The sequence below is a fragment of the Dermacentor variabilis genome, chromosome 9 (genome assembly GCF_050947875.1).
Source record: "Dermacentor variabilis isolate Ectoservices chromosome 9, ASM5094787v1, whole genome shotgun sequence".
NCBI classification, from domain to species: Eukaryota; Metazoa; Arthropoda; class Arachnida; order Ixodida; family Ixodidae; genus Dermacentor; species Dermacentor variabilis.
Genome location: NC_134576.1, coordinates 30895260 through 30919080, shown reverse-complemented (window position 1 = coordinate 30919080; position 23821 = coordinate 30895260). Strand labels below are relative to the sequence as shown.

Below are 23821 nucleotides of genomic sequence, written 5' to 3'. Positions count from 1 at the left end.
GTCGGATGAGAGCCCGCTGCCTTCTCAATTCGTCATAGCTGTGGCACAGAGTTACCACTTCAGACACTGTGCCAGGAGACTTCGCGAGAAGCATTTGAAAGATATCGTCGTCGACACCCTTCATTATATGTTGTATTTTGGCACTTTCGCTCATTGAAGCATCGGCGCGCCGGCAGAGATCGATTATGTCCTCAATATAGGCGGTAAAAGTTTCATTTGGTTCCTGTGCCCGTGTGCGCAGCCGTTGCTCGGCGCGTAACTTCCGCACGGCAGGGCGACCGAAAACGGCAGCTATTGCCTCTTTAAAAGCGGACCAGTTCTCAAATTTCGATTCGTGGTTCGTATACCAAAGCTTCGACACGCCAGCCAGATAAAAGTTCGCGGTACTCAGCTTAGCAGCGTCATCCCACTTGTTGGGTCCACTAACTTTTTCGTAGGCCGACAGCCAGTCGTCGACGTCCTGGTCTTCCGTAGCCGAAAATACCGGGGGGTCTCGCTGGCGAACAGGGCTGGGGCAAACGGCGGCCGGGAGAGATGGCGGCGGTTGGGCAGCGTCAGCTTGCATGGTCGAGTGCAACCTGCGGGATCGGAGTTCCAGGGTGTCGGTAATGTGCGTACCCAGCACGATCCTCCAAATGTAAGGAGGTTTATTGGAGGAGTCCAACAAACAGGCGGTAGCTCAGAACAGTAGGTCGGGAGAGCCAGATGGTAGTGTTCGAGCGCCGATCTCGTGCCCTCAGCTCTTGATGATGATCGGGATGTCATTTCTGCCTTTCTTCATTACAATAATAATAATAATAATAGTAATAATAATAATAATGTCTTTTGCTTCATCGCAAAATGGCGGCGCCTTCAATAGAACTGTGTAATCACCCCATAACAGTATTATATATATATATATATATATATATATATATATATATATATATATATATATATATATATATATATATATATATATATATATATATATATTCAAGGCGCAACCAAGTGTATCGCCAGTTCGAAGAAGACGATTTGACGTGTAGAGGTGTAATCGTTCTCGGCAGTCATCTTACTTATGCACCGTTCTCTCTATTGTAAATGTTATAAATACGTGTTTATATGTGTCTTCTGTGACTTTTGTGACTTCTGTCACGCAGCAAAATTGGTAAATGCCCCTACTGCAGTCCACCTCGGTGTTTCGAATACTTACGACCGCGTACGGCGCCGCTTTTACTGTCCAGGCCTGTACCGCTCTGTACACAGCTACGTTGCAGTCTGCGCGCTCTGACAGCGCCGCAAAAAGCCTTCAGTGCTACTCGCTGGAGGCCTTCATCCCATCTATGCGCCCTCAGAACTATTTTTTCGCGTCGGGCTCAATTTTTTTGAACCTTTCCCGACGTCGACGTCTGGCAATAAGTGGGTCGTTGTCGCGACTGATTACGCGACCCGGTGCGCGATCACGCGAGCTTTGTGCACAAGCTGTGCAACTGAGGGGGCAGATTTTTTTTTTACATGACGTCGTCTTCCATTACGGTACACCCCGGCATGTCCTCACTGATAGTGGCCACACCTTTTTGTCCCCTGTAGTTGAAGACCTACTTCGCTCCTGTTCTGCGGCATGAAAGTGGCAACTAGAATGGGACACTTCTATAAATAACAAGTTACACGCAATAAAACCCCTCATTGGTCAGTGGAAGTCGTGCAGTCACCAGCAACGCTTCTATGAGGTGATTCTATGTCGGCTTCGAATGGGGCATACACACCTGACACACAATTTTCTACTTCAAAACTAAAACCCGCCGACTTGCGAGAAGTGCCATGAACCACTTACAGTAATGTACATTAATATGATATGTCCACATACGGAAACAGAGACGGAAGCTTTCACAGAGTCTCTATGACCTACACATACCTTTACACCCTGCTTCAATACTGGGAGATCATCCGCTAGTGCCCTTCATTGATTTGTTGAGCTTTTTAGGAGAAACAGATTTTTCGCACAGACCATAAAGGTACGCAGCTTTCGCAGCTTTAACATTTGATTGCTTAATATTCTGTGGCTGGCTCAGCATGGCCTTAGTCGCTTTTGCGCCATTAAACCCGAATTAACTAACTCCTGTTCTGAGGAGCACAGGCTTTCTACCGCCTACCACACGCAGACTAAGGGACTGATGGAGAGGCTCAATCGCACGTTAACAGAAATGTTGTCTATGTACGTTTCTGATGACCACAGTGACTGGGACAGCATGCTACCCTCCGTGACCTTCCTCTATAATTGGTCCCGTCACAAGACCGCTGGCTTTTCATGGAAGCAGTGAAAAAAAGTTTTGGAGTAGCTCTGAGATGAGCAAATTTGACACACTGGAGCGTGAATTGTCCGTTTTGGAGCATAAATACATGTTTTGGATCAACTTGGTTAAGGTCTGTTCGGCCACCACCCTTCTATGCCCTTTGACACACTGCTTCGTTCCTCGAGGAACACTCCCACTGAATGTGCTCAATACGTTTTCGCACGGGCTCGCACGGCGCGCCAAATTGCCGGTTCCCGGCTCACCGAGTCTCAGGCCGCGCAGAGGATGCACTACGACAGCCGCCATTGGGATATTCGATTTTCTCATGGCTCTGTTGACCTCCTATGGACACCATGTCTCCGTGTCGGTTAGTCTGAAAAGCTGCTGCCGCACTACACAGGGTCTTACACGATATTGCTTCAGCTTGGCGATGTGAACTGCGAGATCGCTTCGCTGGACTCGTGTGTCCACACGGACGCTGTGCATGTGTCCCGGCTGAAGCCTTACTTTGCCGCGAGTTCACCCCCCTTATAGTTAGCGTCGAGACGGCGCCTTTACAGGCGGGGCTTATGTTACGGCGCAACCAAAAGTGGCGCCAGTTAGAAGAAGGCGATTTGACGTGTAGAAGTGGAATGGTTCTCGACAGCCAACTTGTTTATGCATCGTTCTCTCTCTTCTAAATATTGTAAATACATCTGTACATGTAACTTCTGCAACGCAACGATATATACACACAAGGCGCCGCACTGACTTTGTGGTGGCGCCACCAGAGAGCACAGCGTGTTAAGGGCACAGTCACGCGAGAAGAGCCAGGCTGCATACACGTGTAATACGCGACGCGTTTCGGTGGCGGTGGTGCTGCGGTGTGTGGTTACCTCGCTTCAGTGCGAATCGCATTAATGGCGGCACCCATCGTGAGTTGGGTTCCGCGGGAATTTTTGGAACGTTTCAGGTGCACTTACGTCAAAAACTACATTGCGCGTTACGACGCCTCAAGAGTGCTTAGGTGTCGTTAACATGTGTTACGCTGTACTTCAGAGGCTTTGATGAAACGTCACATCGAATAAATGACACGGACATATATGTAACCTGTTCACAGCCCCACGTCGGCTGTACAGTAGCATGCACGGTATCGAAGGACATCGTTTTTTCTTACCAGACCAGCGGATGTCAGGTAGAAGTCGTCCAAGGAAACCAGCTTGCCGGCGTATGAGGACATGGTTATCGTGTGGCCGGGAATGATATCACCTGTAATATAGGCACAGCCTCAGTAACCTTAAAATAAAACTGGCCGCTGCGTTAGCAATCGTGCAAGAAAACGTGAGACTTCGATAAGAAACACCAGTATTGCGCATTTGCCTGTGGATTTTCGAGTTTGAGTTTGCGTTAAGAGACTTCGGAGGACCACTATTCTGGGCAGGAGCGAAAATAAAGCTGTCAGATAGCTGGTAGAAGCTTTTGCATAGACTCGAGAGGGAATGCATGCTTTAGCAAAACTTCTATTTCGTTGTTTAGCGCCAAGCAAACGTTCATGAGCGGTATGTTGCGGTGACGTAAACATCATGCTTATAGTTCAGTGGGTTTCCTGGTTTGTTGCTACATTGGGCATATGTGGACATACGTGCCCATACCATCTCGTCCTTGTCTGTCTTTGAAGCTGTATATACAAACTTTTTCAAAAGTGCCAATACCTTCCCTTTATACTAGATCTGCATTGACATTTTCATTTTTTAAATTAGTTTCACCATTTTTGTCGTTTTTGCCATATATGAACCCTCGTTGCAAGCAATAAATTTCCGTGTGCAGTAAGCGCTGGTCCTCGCCTTTCGTGTTCCTTTCATCTTGTTTCGCTGTGTACCACCAATCTGCACCTACCATACACTGGAGACACGAGATATCAATATTCGCAAAAGTACTCAAGCAAACAATCCCTTTGTTGGAAACTATATGAACATAGGGCGGCTGCGAATGCATTGACAACCTAGCCGAAATGCTGGCGGTTGTTATAGTATATATAAAAACGTCAGAAACGTAATAGCGACTGTAAAGCTCTACTAATTTTCCGCCCCAGTTGTTTGTGAATTGAGGATTCTGTAAACATATACGCGGCTACTAAACTTGGCAATTTTAAGACGTTTGCAACTGTCAAAACTGCGACAGCACGGCTGACACGATAATTCATTACACAGAAAATGTGACCATCCCTTACGTGAAACAGCACCGACAAAACATTCCAGCCACCTTCTGTTTTCAAGGTTCTATGCACAAAACGCCAGAAAGGCTCGCGTGACTGCAAAAAAATCTTGTCATAAGCAAGAATCAAAACCAAGTTTTCTTCAACAACCAATTCAGTGTAAGAAACAAAGCGCTCTTTTATCAAGTTTTCAACCTCAAGAGAAACAAGCAGTGGCAATTTCTATGGACACAAGGTGCCATAATTGCAAGGGAAACTTTTACCAGCGCTTGCTATCAGATAATGACGGAAGTCGACTTGCGCGTCATCATGTAACACCAGGTTTTAACACCAGACAAAGCAAAAGCTATAATGGCGCTGGAACTTCTAAAACCACCTGAATTCCGTAACCGGCTGTCGAATTTATCTGACTTCTCATTATTGCAACGTACTAATGCGCGTTGACGAACTTGAGGACAAATCGCGACGCAATAACCTCATATTTCATGGCATCCGTGACTTTCGCGAATCGTGGGAACAGTCCGAATCACGCATAAGAGACGCATTAACCGATGTAATCGACAGCCTGCCTGACACGGCCATCGAAAGTGCTCATCGCATTAGTCACTACACGCCTAATAAGTTTCGCCCAATTATAGCTAAATTCACCAACACGAAAATAAAAGACAAAGTACTTTCTATGCGCGCACGGCTGAAAGAAAAGGATGTTTCTATCTCCGAAAATTTTTCGCCCGCCACCCGTCACGTCCGTAAAAAACTAATTGAGTGCGCTAAAAGCCAGCCCCAACCATGCCCTTTCCAGTTAAGGTACAGGAAACTAATAATGAATAAAAAACAGTTCGTCTATGACCCGGCAACAGACACCGTCAACGAGCATGCGCCATACGAACCACGAGATAACGGCGGGCATGCAAATTCCCAGCACGCGCCCAGTTAGGAAAACGTGAGGGGATGTGGACGAGAATCATGCATCGTATCTGTGTTCTTTACTAATATTCGAAGCATCATGAATAAGCGGACTTCCTTAGCATCTGCCTTGGAGACTTGCAACGCCAACATTTTTGTGCTTACCGAAACGTGGCTACATTCACAGATTCAAGATAACGAAATTCTTCAAACTGCGCACCATTTTTCACTGTATCTTTGTGACTGTACAATGCGTCAGGGAGGCGGCGTGCTCTTAGCCATTTCTAAAGATTTCCAATCTCAGTGCATTCATGTCAATACTGACCTCGAAACGGTTTGGGCCATCATTGAAATAAATCACCAGACGATAATCATTGGTGTTCGCTACCACCCCCAACTTATTTATCTAGTTTTGTAAATGAGATGCATGATATCATTAATATTGTTACATCTCGTCATCCTACATTACCTTTATTTTTGCTTGGGTGACAAGCATTCTCCATATAACTACCGCCCTATCTCGCTCACTTCCATTCCATGTAATATGTTAGAACATATACTTGCCTCTAATTTTTCTAGCTTTCTTGAAACTAACTCATTTTTTTCACCATCGCAACATGGCTTCCGCAAGACATATTCATGTGAAACACAACTAGTTTTATTTACGCATAAGCTAAACGTCATTCTTGACCGCTCTTCAACTGCTGACTGTATATTTTTAGACTTTTCGAAAGCGTTTGACAAAGTGTGCCATAACCTTCTTATGTTTAAGCTGCATCGAATTAACATTGATCCCAGACTGCTTGCATGGCTCGAGTGCTTTCTTTCTAACCGTTCACAGTTTGTCTTTGCTAATGACTCAAACTCTCAACCGAGCAGAGTACAGTCCGGCGACCTCAAGGGTCGGTACTTGGTTCCCTCCTTTTTTTAATTTACATGAATGATCTACCCTCTTGTGTTTCCTCTAACATTCATTTATTCGCCGACGATTGTGTAATCTTCAGGGAAATAATATGCGGCACTGATATATCTTCTCTTCAGTCCGACCTTAACGCTATTTCTACTTGGTGCCAATCATGATCAACGGAATTAAATATAAAAAAGTTGAATTTATGCGCGTGTCCAGAACTTCTAACCAGCTTCCTTCTTACTGCGTTAATAATCTCCCCTTGGACCCTGTTTCCTCCTACAAATATCTTGGTGTCCATATTACTAGAAACCTCGCGTGGTCCATGCACGCTTCTTACGTCATCAAAAACGCTAACCGCATGCTGGGATACCTAAAACCCAATTTCACTAAGGCACCGTCTTCCCTAAAATTAATGCTATACAAGTCACTAGTCCGCTCAAAGCTTGAGTACGCCGGAGCAGTTTGGGATCCCTTTCAGAAAAACCTAATTCACTCTTTAGAAATGGTACAAAATAACTCTGCTCGTTTCGTTTGTTCTAATTATAACCGAACTGCCAGCACTTCTGTAATGAAATTAAACCTTGAATTGCCATCTTTAGCCTCTCGCCGTAAAGGCCTTAGACTTTCACTTTTTCATAAGATATTTCATCATCCTTCACTTCGCGATGAAGTTACCTCCCCTCCTCAATACATTTCATCAAGGTTAGATCACAATAACAAAGTTGGAATTTCATTATGCCAAACCAATGTCATGTCTCATTCATTCCTTCCGCGTACATCTGCCGAGTGGAATCGCCTACCAGCCTCAACCGCTACTATTGTTGACCATCAGCACTTCATGGCAGTATTAGATAACATTGTATAAACAGGAGCATTTCATTCGTGTTTTTTTACTACGAATTGTATCACTGTTTTTGTATTACCGGAACACTGTATTGCTGCACTGCATGCACCGTATTTCATTTTATTTACCAGCACTCCAAGAACACTCAGATAACATTGTATAACCGAGAACCATCTATGTCTGTACTATTAACCATTTTGCTGCACTGTACTTTTTTTCTGTATTTGATGTAACCACTCCCCTCTTTAATGCCTCTGGCCCTGAGGGTACACGAAATAAATAAATAAATAAATAAATAAATAAATAAATAAATAAATAAATAAATAAACATAAGGAGCCTCTAGAAACACTACGTCCAATTTTTAGACACTTTTGCCACACTGAACTACACATTTCACTTCATTGCTTCATCGGACACTTGGTTACGCGTGTGAATATTACGCCTTACGTGGCGGTCATATCGAATTTGCATGTAGGCCACCTTTAGCCTTTCAGTATGACACGTAATGAAACCGTGCACGCGGTTGAGCCTTTTACTTCAGTGAAGACTTGACATACAAAATTAGAAACGACGTTGTATTTAGGTCCGCATGGTGCGAAGTACTTATTCATCACTGTAGCAGCTGATAAAGTATCCGAAAACATTGTGCCTCAAAAGAACAAAAGCACATTACTAGGAGTGATCTACAGGTCATCGCAGAAAAAAATGAGTTTCTGTTATAGCTAGGCAAATCACTTGAAAATAAATTGTAACATCACTACTGAGATCGTTGTATTCGGTGACCTTAATTAACCCTGAACAAAAGGAACCAAGTTTGCCAACTTCGATTACACAGATTTACTTACCAGGTGCATATTACAACAATTACATCACCAACACGCTCTACCGATTCAAGACAGGGCACACTATATCACATAATTATAAGCATACCTGACACCACGCTTTCAAGTGGAACGTTATCATCTCATAATAAAGGCCACCTTCCTGTTTCGCGACAGGGCACCCCAGTTACAATGCAAAGCCGTTTCAGACCAGTATTTTACAAAAATGTTACATTCTTTTCGATGCTTCCATGAAAAAAATTGGCATTCAGTTTACTCAGCTCTGGCAGTCGATAATAAATACGAACAGTTCATTAAAATATTTAGTAGATGAATGAAATTTGGCGGAATTGTTCTAAAGGTTACTAAACATGTGCATTGGCCATAGCCCAGGTGGCATCCCTGTGAATGGCACAACAGCTAGTGGCCCTTGTGCAATTGCTGAAAGCTGCACTAGTTACCTCACAAGTCTGACTTCCAATGTGACCCCAGTCGAGGAAAATAATCAACCATCTGACTCCAAATTGAAAACTACTTGCCCTAATTTTTCATTTTTTTCACCCCACTTACCCGCAAGAGGTCCCTAAAGTGATGTCCTTCCAGAAAACACTTCACCAACTAGTTTGGACATGTTCTTTTTCTGCGGCCTTAATAAAACATCGCTCAATTAGCATTTGTGACTACTTGTGTCATATTAATAGGTGACATGTTCCTTTCAGCCACATTTACGAGCCACCTAAAGATTTCGAAGGTTGTACTAGTGTTTAAAAATTTTAATAAGATGAATAAGCTCGATTACCGCGCGATAGGTATATTGCCTCCACTCGCCTAAACTTATTGACAAGGCGCTGTTACCTCCTTTAAGCATGTTACTTTCCAGTTATTTTCCAGTTTTTATTTTCCAGTTATTTTCGTGACGTAAACCGGCAGTGGTTATGCTCTGGCTTGTGCCTTGTTGCCACAAGCCATCTGTTGGCTTGGGCAGGCCCATTATTTTACCCTGTAAATCCACAAATGAAGAATTTATTTAATGATTTATCTGCAACACACAAAATTTATGCAAAAGAGCATTTTTAGTATATGAAAACAAGTCGACAGAGGCCGCACTACTCAACTTCGTAGAAAAAGTAAACGTTGAGACAAATAACTATGGGTGTTCTTATAGACCTCACTAAAACTTTTCATACGAATAATTACGATATAACAATGAAGAAAGTTGAGGAATATGGTCTTCGTGGCAAATCCTTAAGCCTCATTAGTATGTATTTGAGAAACTGTGAACGATATGTAGTAGTTAATATTACAGCGTCTTCAAGGCTTATAAACCACAGCGGAAAACCACAAGGATCCATGATTTCTGGCACATATCAAGGATGCACCCAGCTGTCTCCGAAAATATTGTATTTTATGGGTTGACGGCACCAATATTTTCGTAACATCCGAAACGGCAACTAAGCTTTACAAAAGAGCTGATATTGTTCGGTGAAAACTGTTGAGCTGGCTTGAATCTAATTTCCTTTGAGCAAACAGAACTTAATGCAATTATATAACATTCGCCGCTAAAAACACCCGATTTACGCACGCAAGATCTTTAAACTTTAATAGTTATCACTTGCAAAGAGCTTGTGAGACGAAACTTTTAGGAGTTGACAGCACGCTGGAGTGGCATAAGTAAATTTAGACAGTACTGAAAACGAAACAGTACCACCTTTCAAGTCACATGGCATATAGCTATATGAAACTGACATGGGACTGCCATGCAGATTACTTAGCTGTCTAGGGCTATAGGTGCTATGGGTCGCCGTAGTAATTATCTCCCTACCATAATTATTATGCTTCATATAATACAACGTTCTTCGTTAGTTCACTATGAAATTCACGTTTGGGCAAACATGGTTAAAAGGTAAACAAAAACGCAGGGCACTTCGCCGACCAAATAAAGATTTAAAAGAAAAGAAGACGATTCGGCTCCCACACGGGAGCCTTGTTCACAGGTGAAATAAACAAAGGTGCTCGAGCAGCTCGCTTAAATAGTCTTTAACACGTGACGCAGGCAGCGCGCATACACTGACGGCAGATTACCATCGCTCCTGTTCAGAGTGTGCGCCGTAGTCTGAATCATGAGGGACTCAAGATAAAGGCGTCGAGATAGCCCTTTTTCCCTGGCAAGGACACGTGCCTTCCCCCAGTCGATTGCGTGGCCGCTTGAAGTGGCATGCTCAGCCAAAGCACTGGATTTCACATTTTCTTTTTTGACGTCATAATTGTGCTGTTTAATAATATTTGGGGTTTTACGTGCCAAAACCACTCTCTGATTATGAGGCAGGCCGTAGTGGAGGACTCCGGAAATTTTGACCACCTGGGGTTCTTTAACGTATTGTGCTGTTTAAGACGCCTTTCAAAGTCACCAGTTTCGCCAATGTACACGTAGTCGCAATCCGCGCATGGGACAACGTACACAACACCTGGGAATTTCTCTTTTGGTAATTTGTCCTTAACATTGACGAGTGATTGCCGTAGTTTCTGGTTTGGAATGTGTGCCACTTGAACATTGTATGAACGCAGAATACGGCTTAGAGCTTCGCTTGTGGACGGGATATATGGTATATGGTATGGTATATGGTATGGTGTCGTTCACTTCGCACCTAAACAGCATGGAAGCAGCGATCCAGTTCACGGTAGAAGAGGAAGTCGACGGCAAGCTTCCGTTCCTTGATATGCTGATTGAAAGAAAGGGGCCTACTTTGTCGTTCGCAGTTTTCAGAAAGCCAACTCACACAGGACGCTACTTGCATTTCGGCTCCTTGCAACCTGCTTCTCAAAAGGGCAGTGGTTTCGACACTTCTACGACGCGCGGAGAAAATCTGCACGAGACAAGAAGACTACGCAGCCGACGTAAGCGTGGTACGGCGGGAACTATCAGCCTGTGGTTACCCGTGCTCTTTCTTGAATGCCGTAGAACGACAAATGGCACGTCCGCAGTTACCCTATGCTGACTCTAGTCAAAAGCGTGCCGGAATACCATATATCCCGTCCACAAGTGAAGCTCTAAGCCGTATTCTGCGTTCATACAATGAATTCAGCGTCCATGCTGCTGACGTGATGCGTAACTGGTTAGGATCATCGGTACACGGTGTTTCCTGTACACAGGGGCTGACAAAGCGTGCGACTAAAAGGGTGGAGAGTAGAGAAGGCGCCGTATATCGCCGATACTTCATGCTGGCAAGCAGTGCATTGTAGAGACTGAGCTCTGCATTATTAAAATGTCGAGGAAGCCCGTCGGCCGCAACGGAAAAAAATGCAAGCCCGACAGCTGACTTTTCAAGAACCCACAGCAAGCGTCTGTGTGAGAACAAGCTACTTTGGGCACGAAGGAAGATCCCCCAGCACTACTAGTTGGCAGAGCAGGAAAGGTGGAGCGCCTCGTAAGCACGTGCCGCGACATGGTTAATGGCGCGGCTGCGCTTGGGCTTCATGATAAAAAATGACGTACAGCGCGAATGAAAAGGACTGCGAGAGACGACATACACATCGCTGACTTCCAACAATATTTTATTGCGTTGTCACATCGTGTGCATATATACAAGAGGGGCATGCGCCGAAAATGAAAGGCGGTCACAAGGGGTGTTGTAACAGCAAGTCACTGAATTAAGAACATGGTCACTTGAAAAAAATGAACATTACGATTTCTATCTGTTGTGATACCTGACTTCACTAGTGGTCAGCGCAATAGAGGGGGCACAACGCACACACTACCCAGTTTTCTGATCGAAATCAGCTTCTATAATTTCCCGAGAAAGCAGTGAGCTGTGTCTCGCTAAAACTTCTGTATTTTCAAAGAGAGGCACGCAGCCGCAGTCCTGGCAATGGATGCCAAAGTGGCCTTGAAGAGTGTTATGGAGGTTGTTACAGGGCTCTCTTAAACGATCGTTTAAGCACCTGCCTGTCTGCCCAACATATTTACTGCCGCAAGACAGGGGAATTTGGTAAACCACATTCCTTGCGCATGTCACAACGTTTTCTGTGCCCGACAGAGCTACAACTCTGTCGAGATTTAGGCGTGTTTACGCGCTTACAGAGCCTTGCCAGCTTTTCCGGGGCTGAGAAAACGACTGTGATTCTTGCACGCTGCCCAATCTTTTTTAGCCTATGGGAGACATCATGCGCATACAGCAGCACTGCAAACCTGCGTCTTTCAACCGGCTGTTTCCTTGACTGAGCGGGCTCATCACGTTTTGTGCGCCTCAGAAGCTGTTCCGCTATGGCTGAAATTAAAGCCAAAGGGTACCAGCCCAACAAAGGCGATCAACCTGTGCAGCAAGACTACGTTGCATGTTTTGTGAGTAAGTTTTAATAATGCTGTTAACGAGACATAACTTTATAATACCTCGTTTAACGAGCTTTGAGTGTGCCGAGTTAAAGGGCAAAAGTGGCTTCTTACTTCTCACTTCGAAGCACCAGCACACATGTTTGATAGCAAGGCACAGGCTGAGATCTAGAAAGCACAAGGAATCATCAATGTGGACCTCAAGCGTAAGTTCTAGAGGCTGCAGCTCTTCATTAAATATCTCCAAGACTTCCGAAACAGCAGGCTCGAAAGCGTGATCAGTGCAATCAATAAATAGCAGGTAGTCGTGTACAAACCTGTATACTTTGAGAACAGGGGACGCGTCTAGGTGACCGTGAATATTGCGATCATGATGAGCTAGATACATATCACTTAGTGCCGGCGCCAGGCATGATCATATACAAACACCGTCCTTTGTATGAAATTTTGTTCATTATATGAGGTGAAAGTTGATTGAAAATAGAAGGTCAGCAATTCAAGAAAGCCACAAACAGAAACACCTGCGGCATTCTGAAAGCCATTTGATCCAAAGTCATCAATGCATTCTTCAACAAACAGTAGGAACTTGTCATGCGGAAGTGAATAGTACAGATGTTTAACGTCGGTCGAGAACATCTTCAGTCCCTTTTCATTCTCTCTCAAAAAATTAATAACTTCACCAGAATCTCTAACAAGGGAAGGATCACCAATGATTAGAACGTTTAGTTTACCTTACAAAAACAAGCCAACAGCTTTCTGCCAAGTCTCTGCATCAGTTACGATAACCCGCAGTGGGCAGTCAATCTTAGGCGTCTTAGCTGAAAAGAAAATATCTAGGCTTAGCTTTTAAGTTTTTTCTATCACTTTCGCTAGCTAGTCAAGATTAAGTGATTAGCATAGTTTTTTGTTTCAATTTCACGTTTGCGAGGGAAACACTGTCATCACGTTTAAAAACTGAATCAATGGCAAGGGTGGCCTTCGAATTGAAGTCACCCAACGACAGGACAGCGAAAGCACCTTCTTTGTCAGAGGGTAAAAGTGATAACCAGTTCGCTTTCAGAAACAATGTAACATATCCGATCGGGAGGACCTATGTGGAAGGTTTGCAACGCGTCAAAACTTCCACACCTTCTGCCGCACACCTTTCAGATTCGGCATCCGGGGCACGTCCTGCAACTTGCCTGACAAGTGGGAGCAGTTCATGTGGCGGCTTTCGAGGTTCCACAGCAAACTTATGCCCAAGGGCTAATAGATGCTGCACCCTTTCTGGAAGCGTCACATCTCCGACACGGCGCACATTGTTCCTCTGCAGTGGTTGCTTCTTTGGAGTAATGGCACGTAGTTGCAGAAGCGCATGCTGCCAGATATATTTAGTAGTTCTGTCGACGATATCAGACAAATCAAGCAACTTTTTCTTTGCCGTAAACGGCTCGTCAGAACTGTGAAGTTGAAAAAAAAAGACGTCACCGTAGAAGCGGCCCTGGCGCTGCCATACTGAGCGCAGAATTTTGCAGATCCGCACGCTATGCCCACAAGAGGGTTGGAATCCACTGCACAAGGCTGCCACTTCTAGAGGTAGTCAGCGCTGTGTATGTCGTCTCTCGCAGTCCTTGTCCTTCACGCTGTGTGTCATTTTTTATCATGAATTACCAACTAGCCCAAGCAACCACCCTAGCTTGTGGTTCGTTGGCATCCGCGTCTCCGTCGGCAGCCTCGTTTCTGATATGCAAGATTGTAACTTCAATCTTTACCAATAAATGAACTTCCCGTTTGATTTCGAAGGCCACTGCAACATTCCTGAACGTAACCTAGAAATTTTGCACGTTACAGAGTGGGCACGGGATAGCGGCAACCATGCAGTCGCCGCTAAACCCTTTTTGCTTCTTCATGCAGTTCATCGTGCTCCTTGGAGTATGGCTGTATCCCTCGACCTGCGCATGTGCGGTTTCACCAGTGCTAATCTATAATGACTCACCGACACCGTTGCCAGTCCTGCTATCTGACGCAAGTCAAGATCTTTGGTGCCAGCAAGTAATCCAGGGCGCCATCTTCATACCTTTGCACACGGATTCACAGCCTCCAGGAGCGACATCTCCCTTCTGGCTCTACTTAAGCAGCTGCCTTCGTCCGGCCACTTTCAGTGGGCACGGGATAGTGGAAACCATGCAGTCGCCGCTAAACCCTTTTTGCTTCTTCATGCAGGTCTGTGAAGCTCCGTCTCTTTACTCTAAACGTACGAGTAACGTCTGTCTGCTGCTTTTCCCGTGCCCAAGTGTATTTTTTGCCTCACTGTGTGAATGTGCGTTTGTTGCAAGGCTACTCATCCTATCTGGTGACGTTGAACTTAATCCGGGACCTGCAACTGACGCGCAGTACAAAGAACTTCTTGCAGCCATTTCTGCCCTTTCAGCAAAAATAGATTCACGACACACAGAGGTAATGAGTGGTCTCGCCGAATTAAAGGAAAAGCAAGCTCAATTAACTAATCAAGTGTCCGATTTAACCACTAGATTAACGACAGTTGAATCGCTTGTTGAATCACTTGAGCTTAACCCATCGTCAGCTGACATACCTGCAGTTGTAGCTCACGCCGTTAAAACTGAAAATGCCTCCCTCCTCACACGTCTCGATGATCTAGAAGATCGCTCCCGCCGGGATAACTTAATATTTTATGGTATTTCTGACACCCCGTCAGAAACATGGGCGCAGTCCGAAAAATTGGTGTGTGAATTTTTATCTCATCATCTTAAGTTTGAGGTCCCCGAGAATATGGTATGTAGAGCCCACCGACTTGGCTCGTATACTGCTAATAAGACTCGCCCGATTATAATGAAATTTTCTTGCTCAAAACTAAAGGATAAAATTCTGGCACTAAAATCTAATCTGAAATCCACCGGGGTATCTGTGGGCGAAGATTTCTGCCGAGCAACGCGCCAGTCTAGGAAAAAGCTGCTTGATTTTGCTAACGCATCAGGACAGACATACTCAATACGGCTAAATAAGTTATTTTTGAACAAGAAGTGCTACGTTTACTGTTCTACCACTGACAATGTATGCGAAGTCAACATGCCACGTGCAGCACGCTCTTCTGTTCGGTCGCGTCAAGCTATCGAAGGAAATGGTTCGACATAGCTAGCACATGCGCAGTCTAATAACACCATATCTGTTTTTTTCACTAACGTGCGAAGTCTACTAAATAAACGTGCTGCGGTGTCCTCACTGATTGATTCATGCGCTGCTGACATAGTATGTCTCACTGAAACATGGCTCTCTGCTCGGATAAAAAATAGCGAAATTTTTGATTGTGAAAAACTGTATTCATGTTATCGCTGCGATCGTGGTGTGCGATCAGGTGGAGGTGTCTTGATTGCAGTTACTGAAACGCTCACTTCAAGCTCAGTTTCCATAGAAACACCACTTGAACTTGTTTGCGTGCGCGTTGTGCTAGACAACAGAGATGTTATATTTTGCACATGCTATCGCCCTCCTACTGCTTCGACATCATTTTGCGATGACCTTCACGACGCATTGAACAAATTAATTGTCAGATACCCTAACGCTTTCCTTTTTCTTCTTGGTGACTTCAACTTTCCCGATATCATTTGGCGTAACGACACGGCAACGTCCCAGTCTTCTCAGAGTACCCGGTTTATAAACACTTGTTTGGATTTCCACTTAAACCAGCTTGTACTGAAACCAACGCGCGTGTCTGCCTCTTCATCTAACATACTAGATCTGATTCTCACTACCAACCCTGACACAGTTTCCCCAATTATTTACATAAAAGGCTTAAGTGATCACCTTGCACTCACTTTTCATATCAACACACGGGCTCCTGTTAAGAAAACTGCGAAAGTGATCCGCGATTACAGCAAAGCCGACTTGGCTTCCATTACCGCTGAAATGGAAAATTTCGCAGCTTCTTACATTGCTAATTGCGATCGGCGCTGTGTTGAAGAAAACTGGTGCATTTTCAAAAATAAATTGTTGTCATTAATCGAACGTTTCGTGCCGCAAAGAACAGTCGCTTGCAAGCCACGGTCCCCTTGGCTCAACCCCTTTTTGAAGCGACTACGTAACAAAAAAAAAGCGGTCGTTTCGTCGCGCAAAAGCTTCATGCAGTGACGTTGCTTGGTCCGCCTACTACCTCACTGAAAGTGCCTACAACACAGCCGCCGCTAGTGCGAAACAGCATTTTTATTCTGTCACCCTTCCGTCCATCTTGCAAACTAATCCTCGTAAATTCTGGACCATAGTTAACGGTACTCCAAGCAAAATAATCCAATTAACGTACCCAAATGATCAACCTGTTGCTCCTGAAGAATGCTGTAATGTATTTAATGATGTGTTCTCTTCACATGTTACCACAATGCCACGTGCATTACCGCTTGTATCCAATTCTGGTTTTTCGCCCATGGATCCAATCTCTATTGACTGGGTTGGTGTTACCTGCCTAATTAACAATCAAAAAACGTCCTCCTCTGCCGGCCCAGACTGTCTGAACTCAAAAATTTTGAAGTGTACTAATGTATTATCTGCTGTTATTTTGTCGCACATTTTCACTCAGTCATTGCAGCAGTCTGTTCTTCCACACGACTGGTGCGTGGGAAAGGTGATTCTAGTTCATAAATCAGGTAACACACACTTACCCAGCAATTACAGGCCTATCTCACTAACAAGCATTTCATGTAAAATTCTTGAGCATATAATAAATTCACATTTGGCTGAGTTTTTAGAATCAAACTCCTTTTTCAACCCCTGTCAACATGGTTTCCGTAAGTTCTTTTCCTGTGAAACACAGCTCTTAACATTTACTAACGATCTCTTTGCAATTTCTGATCTAGGTACCGACATTGACTGCGTATTTCTTGATTTTGCCAAAGCCTTTGACTCTGTGACCCATGATTTACTTCTGCTTAAGCTGTCTCAACTTAACTTGGACGCAAATGTACTCGAGTGGATAAAAAACTTTCTTTCTAACAGGACGCAGTTTGTAAACACTAATAACTGTAATTCTTGGTTTTCTAACGTACTAGCAGGTGTTCCTCAAGGGTCAGTCCTGGGTCCACTTCTCTTTCTAATCTATATTAACGATCTTCCGAACTGCGTTCTTTCCTCTTCCATAAAGCTTTTCGCGGATGACTGTGTTCTTTACCGTAAAATTACTAATCCTTCAGATTCCCAAGAGCTGCAGGACGACCTTAACCGCGTAATTGAGTGTTCTAATTGGTGCATGCAACTAAATTCAAATAAATGCAAGGCCATGCGTATATCTCGTAACACTGCCACACACACCTACTTTATTAATGGTGCACCTGTGACGTCAGTTAGCTCTTACAAGTATCTCGGCCTTCACATATCAAATAACCTTCCTTGGCACTCGCATATTGACTGTTACTAAAAACGCTAATAGCATGCTTGGTTACTTACGCCGTAATTTTAGCTCTGCCCCTTCTTCCCTGAAGCTAACTCTTTATAAAACATTAGTTCGCTCCAAATTGGAGTATGCTTCAGCCATTTGGGATCCGACTCAGTCTTCATTAGTTTCTACTCTTGAAAGTATTCAAAACCGCAGTGCACGCTTTGTATTACCTAATTATTCTCGCTATGCAAGTATTTCTTCAATGAAACGAACTCTTAACTTACCTGATCTTTCGTCACGCCGCAAATCTTCCCGTCTCTCCCTTTTTCACAAAGTTTTTCACTTGAACCCCCTTTTAAAAGAGACCCTTCTTGCCCCTCCGTCGTATATTTCTGCCCGCACTGACCACAGCCTTAAAATCGGGGTGCCATTGTGCCGTACTAACCGGTACAGTGACTCATTCATCCCCAGGACAAGCATGGACTAGAATCGCCTTCCCGCCTCAATCGCACTCATCACCGACCCTACTAACTTCAAGACCGCCAGTCAGAATGCCTTTTGTTAGTATTTTTTGTTAATACTTTTTGTTTGTATTTTTAACTGCATTACTTCTTGTTTTGACTCCACTCCTTTCTGTAACGCCTTCGGGCCTTGAAAGTACGTGAAATAAATAAATAAATAAATAAATAAATACATATATTATTTTCCTCAAGATCAAACAATTTCCCTACCAGTCTCGCATAATTTCTGTCAGGAGACAGCGAAATATCTACGGGATAAGAGATGCAGATAAAGGAGTCTTCAGTACAAAACCTTTATTTCTTCTTGCCCTCTTTGGCTTAATTGGTCATTAGTTTAATTGATTATTAGTTACGGCCAATCTAAACCCTCGCTTCAACTGATTGGCCTTTCTGATTACACAGGAAGCCTGTTGATGGTGACTTCTTTATGCATTTAGGTGCGATGAGTAGGCTTACTTTGCTGTTACCCACTGCTTGCACTTTACTGAAAGTATTTATCAGCGCAAATTCAAATACGAAGAAGCTCGGATACATTGTTGCTTTTTTTTCGCTTCATCTGCATTAGTAGCAACGTGTTCATTCATAAACGCACATTTGGGAAGGTTTCACGCTCCGATGCCGGCAATATAGCGATTACACCTCCCACGCAATTAACGCCGAGCAGGTGTTCTGATATTTTTAGACCGCGTTTTGATTTGTGCTTACCGAGCGTGTCACTCATTCGCCACGGGACGCATGCTTGCTGGCCAACGTGCAGAAAGCTGCTTTGTTCTATCACGTAAAAAAAATATTGAAGAACATGGATGCAGGGACATCTACTGATTGCACATGTAATACGAGGGCCTTTAGTAGGTCGTCTACAAGCAACGGCGAAGTTGTCATGTTGTGATTTTTCTTTTGTTACGAATTTAATGATAATCACTAGTTGATTCTTTATATCTAAATACCCGGGAATTTCAGCACAAGTTTCTCAGGTTTTCTATTCAGACGTGTGACCGTACACGCGTGTGCAGTGATTTTTTAAAATTACTGCACTTCTTCAATAATCTACAAAAGATGCTATAGTTTCTTCACTGTAGACTAAATGGGTGCCAGAGAAATTTTCTTTTTGTGTGTGTGAAAAACAAAAACGCCAGTGTCAGTCTCCGTAAAATGAAGATCAAGACTGCAATTATGTTCATGGTTGTCTTCTCAAGTGCTTCTCAAGTTACTCCTGTATGTCAAATGTCGAAGGCGCAAGTCTCACAGTTTACTATGCGGAAGGAAACGGTGCATGCAGCGACCTCGTACCGCGGCATACTCACTTGGTCCCATGGTGTCCGGCGCATAGTGCCAGGGAAATGTGTACTTCTTCTGAATTCTCAGCATGCTCTTGTACAGGAACCACGTGTTATGGGCCACGTAGAGATCTTCGTTGTCACCGACGACTTTAACCAACGCCGAACATGCTGGTACCAGGCTCAGAGAGTTCGAATCTGGAGTGCGATTCAGGGCTGGCTCAAGCTCCGACAAATCTCCCACGAGGCTGAAGAATCTGGCAAATGGGAACGGCCTTTGCTTACCGTTGCGTTTAAGTTCAGTGCATTCAAATACACTCCCGTTTCATGAAAACGAGAAAAAAGTCCTCTTACAATTATCACAGTTGCTAGTTAGGTAAAAAAAGTTGCTAATATGCGACAGTCACTACGGCACACAAGTTCAGCAGTATGGTGTGAATTCCAGCGGCTTGCGACAACGTTCATTCTTTTTTTATACTAAACGCATGAAGAACCGAAACGAAATAATGCACTTATTGACTGCTCAACACGTCTGTGTCTTTTCCCACTACATTGAATACACTGGAGTCAATGAGATTATAAACGCAGAATCGGGGATTGCCGTTTTTTTTCACTGAAGAAAAACGGCAGCTGTATAGGTGGAAGAGCTTACATCGCTCTGGTGACATTCGTAGTCTCTCGCGACCTGTCAAGCGGGACGTCCTCGAAGGCGTCGCTCAAACCACGAAGTTGCTGCACTTGTAGGTGTACCTGTCGAATGAGAAAATGAAAAAAAAGCACGATAGTTTAAATCTCACAAAAAGACATACCACGTGTACCTCATACCATGTGATCTCAATGCGAAAGGCTGAATTGTGAACTGCAGAAGGGCAGCGGATTGGGCGAGTTGGTGTTGCATGGTAACAATAAAATTCAAACAGCGCTAAACGACAGGACCAGAATGAGGAGGAGACAAACACGGCGCTGAACTTACAACTGATTTATTTGAAGTAAGAAGTCAACATTTATACGTACAAAACTGGGCACACATGCGCCCGGTGATACATCGACGATCAGATACAAACTCCGGACAGCCAACATTCGCACGCGTTGTACCTGCCTTGCAATCTACCTTTATGCAGCAATGCCATTTCTTTCGCTGACAAGATTAAAGATGTTTTGCTAACGCAACTATTAGATTTTCTGATGATATGAAATGCTTCAGCGACTTCTGTGGTAGTCTTGTCACTATGAAAAAATAACAATTTTATATCGTCAAAGAAAGGTACGCATTTACAAATACTGCAATGCTTTGCCAGGTTAGTGTCTTTTTTGTCTACTGAATTGACATGCTCCATTAGTCTAATATTGATGCAACGGCCTGCCTGGCCTATGTAAGATTGGCCACAAGATAAAGGAATTTGGTAGACAGCGCCCTTCTTGCAACTGATGTACTTCTTGACATGATTCACCTTGCATGCAGCATTCCGTTTAACGCCTTCCTGCTTCCTCTGAACTGCTGCCCCTAATTTACCCAGCTTCATCGGAGCAGAAAAAATGACTCTCACACCATACTTGGCCCCTACTCTCTTAAATTGTGAGCTTGAGTTAAACTTTCACATAACTCTGAAAGATTCAAGTTGGAAGGCCGTTAAGTTTACGCATTTTCAATGACCAAGCGAAATGGCTACAAAGCCATTCAAACGGAATCACGATGAACTTTGTTGAAATGCATATTTGATGCGTGTTTGCAGAAATGTATGTGCTCTACCAGCATAGACCAAATTTGAGAATCCGTTAGGACTCCGCACTTTGTAGGCATCGGGGGAGCTCCAGAATTCCAATGAAAGCCAGTGCTCCTGTAGGTAATGACGGTGCGGTAGAGAACCTGAAAATGATCATTGCAAAAAATCCTACCGATAAAACCTCGTTAATTTCATGTCCAATGAGCGGACTTGCCCAAGCAAGTTTTGAGGCCATTTGCATCTGCATTCTTCAAGCGTGATTGCCTGATTAGAGGCAGAGACGGTACAGCTTTCGTATACACAAACTGCATGCTAAATGCACGCTCTACCTTGTCGCACAAACAAAATGGGCAAGATGGCGACCGCTACGCCGCTGTCGATGAACTCCAACGAGCATGTTACTCTATGATTGCCATCTTATTTTGTAGGCTTCTTCACTTCTCTACTGTCGCTTTCCACCCGACGACGCACGCTGACCAACTCGTAGCTCTGTATTCATCATTTTTACAGCCTCAATGTGAGCAGCCTGCTTTTCGTCGGTCAACAAGTGTGAACCTATAAAGCACGGATGGGCTGCCATCGCTTTTTCAGCACTGCAATACAGCGAAATATGTCGTATTAAAGTCGCCTTGGACTTATGGGTAGCGAAACGGACCGTCCAGGGACCAAATGCTACTTTTAAATAAAATTATGCTAGAAACATAAACACCAACGAACTGGGTTCATGGCATTCAACCCTACGCTTTCCTGCTATTCCCAGTTCCTTCACCAGAAGCATATTTGAGTAGGTGCCACAGCTATAATGTATGTGGCCCTGGCGCAGCTTTTCTGGACGCTGACTTTCTTAAGATCTTGTCGGTAAGTGGAGAGCAAAACTGCCAAATAATCGTGTACTGTCCCAGCGATAGCATGAATGGACCACGAATCAAGGCAGAAATGCAGAACCATGATCGTGCTGCTTGTCTGAAATAAAAAGCCGCCGCAGATGCACTGTCCAAACGATACTCTTTTGCACTGGATTAGACAAACATGATTGCTGCTTTTGTAAATAAAGTTTCAAGTCTTCCTAAAAAGACTAATTCCACTCTAAGGCTGACACAGCAGTACATTGGTGAAGTCGTTCAGTAGGTGCCTAAAACTAGTCTCGCAAAGCTTCACATAAGGCTTACACAACATAGTCCCAATGGTGGTAACATAGCTTCAACAGCATTGAAGCACCCATCGTCAAGAGGATAAAAGTATCTGTGCTGATGTATTTCAAGACCCATGAATTCACCGTGACGGTATTAGTAGCGCTGTCACTCCTTGTTATACAGTAGGAAGTCACTTTATTGTGTTGCTGTTCTTTACAGTACGCCTGACATTTAACACAAAAATAAGACGTATTAGTTTCCCTTTATTTTAAATTACGGGCGTCCGCTCTTTCTAAAATTCTACGAAGCGCCTACCAAGTTCCAGTATGGGTCGACGGCTCGCAGACGCTTCTCGTTCCGGCTCGAGTACTCGAGGTTCTTTTCGAGGAAATCGTACAGTTTGGCGCAGAACTCGGTCTGGTTGTCGCAGTAGTGGGCGAACATGTTCTCCCACTGAGCCTCCATGAGACTGCGCGTCAGGTACGCCTCCAGGGCACCGGCGGCGTAAGCCTGGACTTCGTCCGGGACGTTCGGGCTCGACTCCACCTCCAGGTAGGCCCAGCTGAGAAAATCAATCGACGATGTAGCTACAGCAACAGAGTCAACGCTGGATGTACTGCAGACCTGAAAAAAAAGCATGCTTACTATCTCCTGGAGTGATACGTCTAAAGGCGTACTGATGAGGGTAACGAGAAAAGCAGCACATTAAAGCACGGAAATGCTGGCAAAGAAACTACAAACGCATGCGCTGCTTGTAGTTATTCCAGAGGACAGCGCCTTTGTTTGTAGCGGTTTCCATTAACCCCTATCCCATTTTCTTTGTGCACTTCCCCGCTTTCCGCTGCTTTTACGTCACGCACTTGAATTAACTTGCACAAATAATCATCCTAGTTTCATGCTAATACGGGCAACGTAAATATATGTCCAAATTTTATAAAGAACTCATTTCACCGTACTTTGTAGATAAAGAAGATGAAACAATACCGTAACTTCTTTCCCCGCTATAATGATGCGAGATTGCAGCATCATCTGACACTTAAAATTTACTTCATGAGCACGTTCATCGTCGGCGACAACAAAATGGTTTCGCAAAAATTCATTACCACTGCAACGAAAACTCATGAAAAGGAAGACCCGTCACAATCATAGTAAGGTGGCTACATCTCTTTCTTTTAATTTGATTTCAATGAAAAGAAAGTAAGAATTCGACCAATTTCCCCAACTTTCTTGAAGATTCAAGTGTGAGAGGACATTTTTGGCATGAAACGCATTTAGGTTGCGTTGTCAGCGACCTTCAAGTGAGCTTGAGCCAAAAGCCAGAGCCATTATCCGGCTCTGGCTTTGTACAGAACCGTATTACTTACGCTAGTTGCTGCCCAAACAAGTTACAAAAAATATTGCTTCTGAAATCTTCCTTATGTTTGTTCACTATATCATTCAACCTGTAAATTCTAGTAAGCTGAAGTTTTATTTGTCATTTCCCATAACGGACGTTCAAAAGGCGGATGCAAGGCACCATACACTT

The 23821-nt window shown here is 44.0% G+C and overlaps 1 protein-coding gene across 8 annotated transcripts in view; it reads right to left on the bottom strand.

Moving 5' to 3' along the window:
- The window catches only part of LOC142592566 (putative phospholipase B-like 2), a 137600-nt gene that overhangs the window by 66510 nt on the left and 47269 nt on the right, over window positions 1–23821 (bottom strand). For 7 of the 8 annotated variants that reach the window (XM_075704087.1, XM_075704085.1, XM_075704090.1 and 4 more), the window contains 4 exons: window positions 22612–22858; window positions 20092–20189; window positions 19467–19696; window positions 3433–3524 (listed from right to left, as the gene is read on the bottom strand). In XM_075704087.1, coding sequence (XP_075560202.1) covers window positions 3433–3524; window positions 19467–19696; window positions 20092–20189; window positions 22612–22858 — 667 coding nt within the window. Of the gene's footprint in view, window positions 1–3432; window positions 3525–19466; window positions 19697–20091; window positions 20190–22611; window positions 22921–23821 lie in introns of all 8 variants that reach the window. The other variant, XM_075704088.1, reaches the window with a different exon arrangement.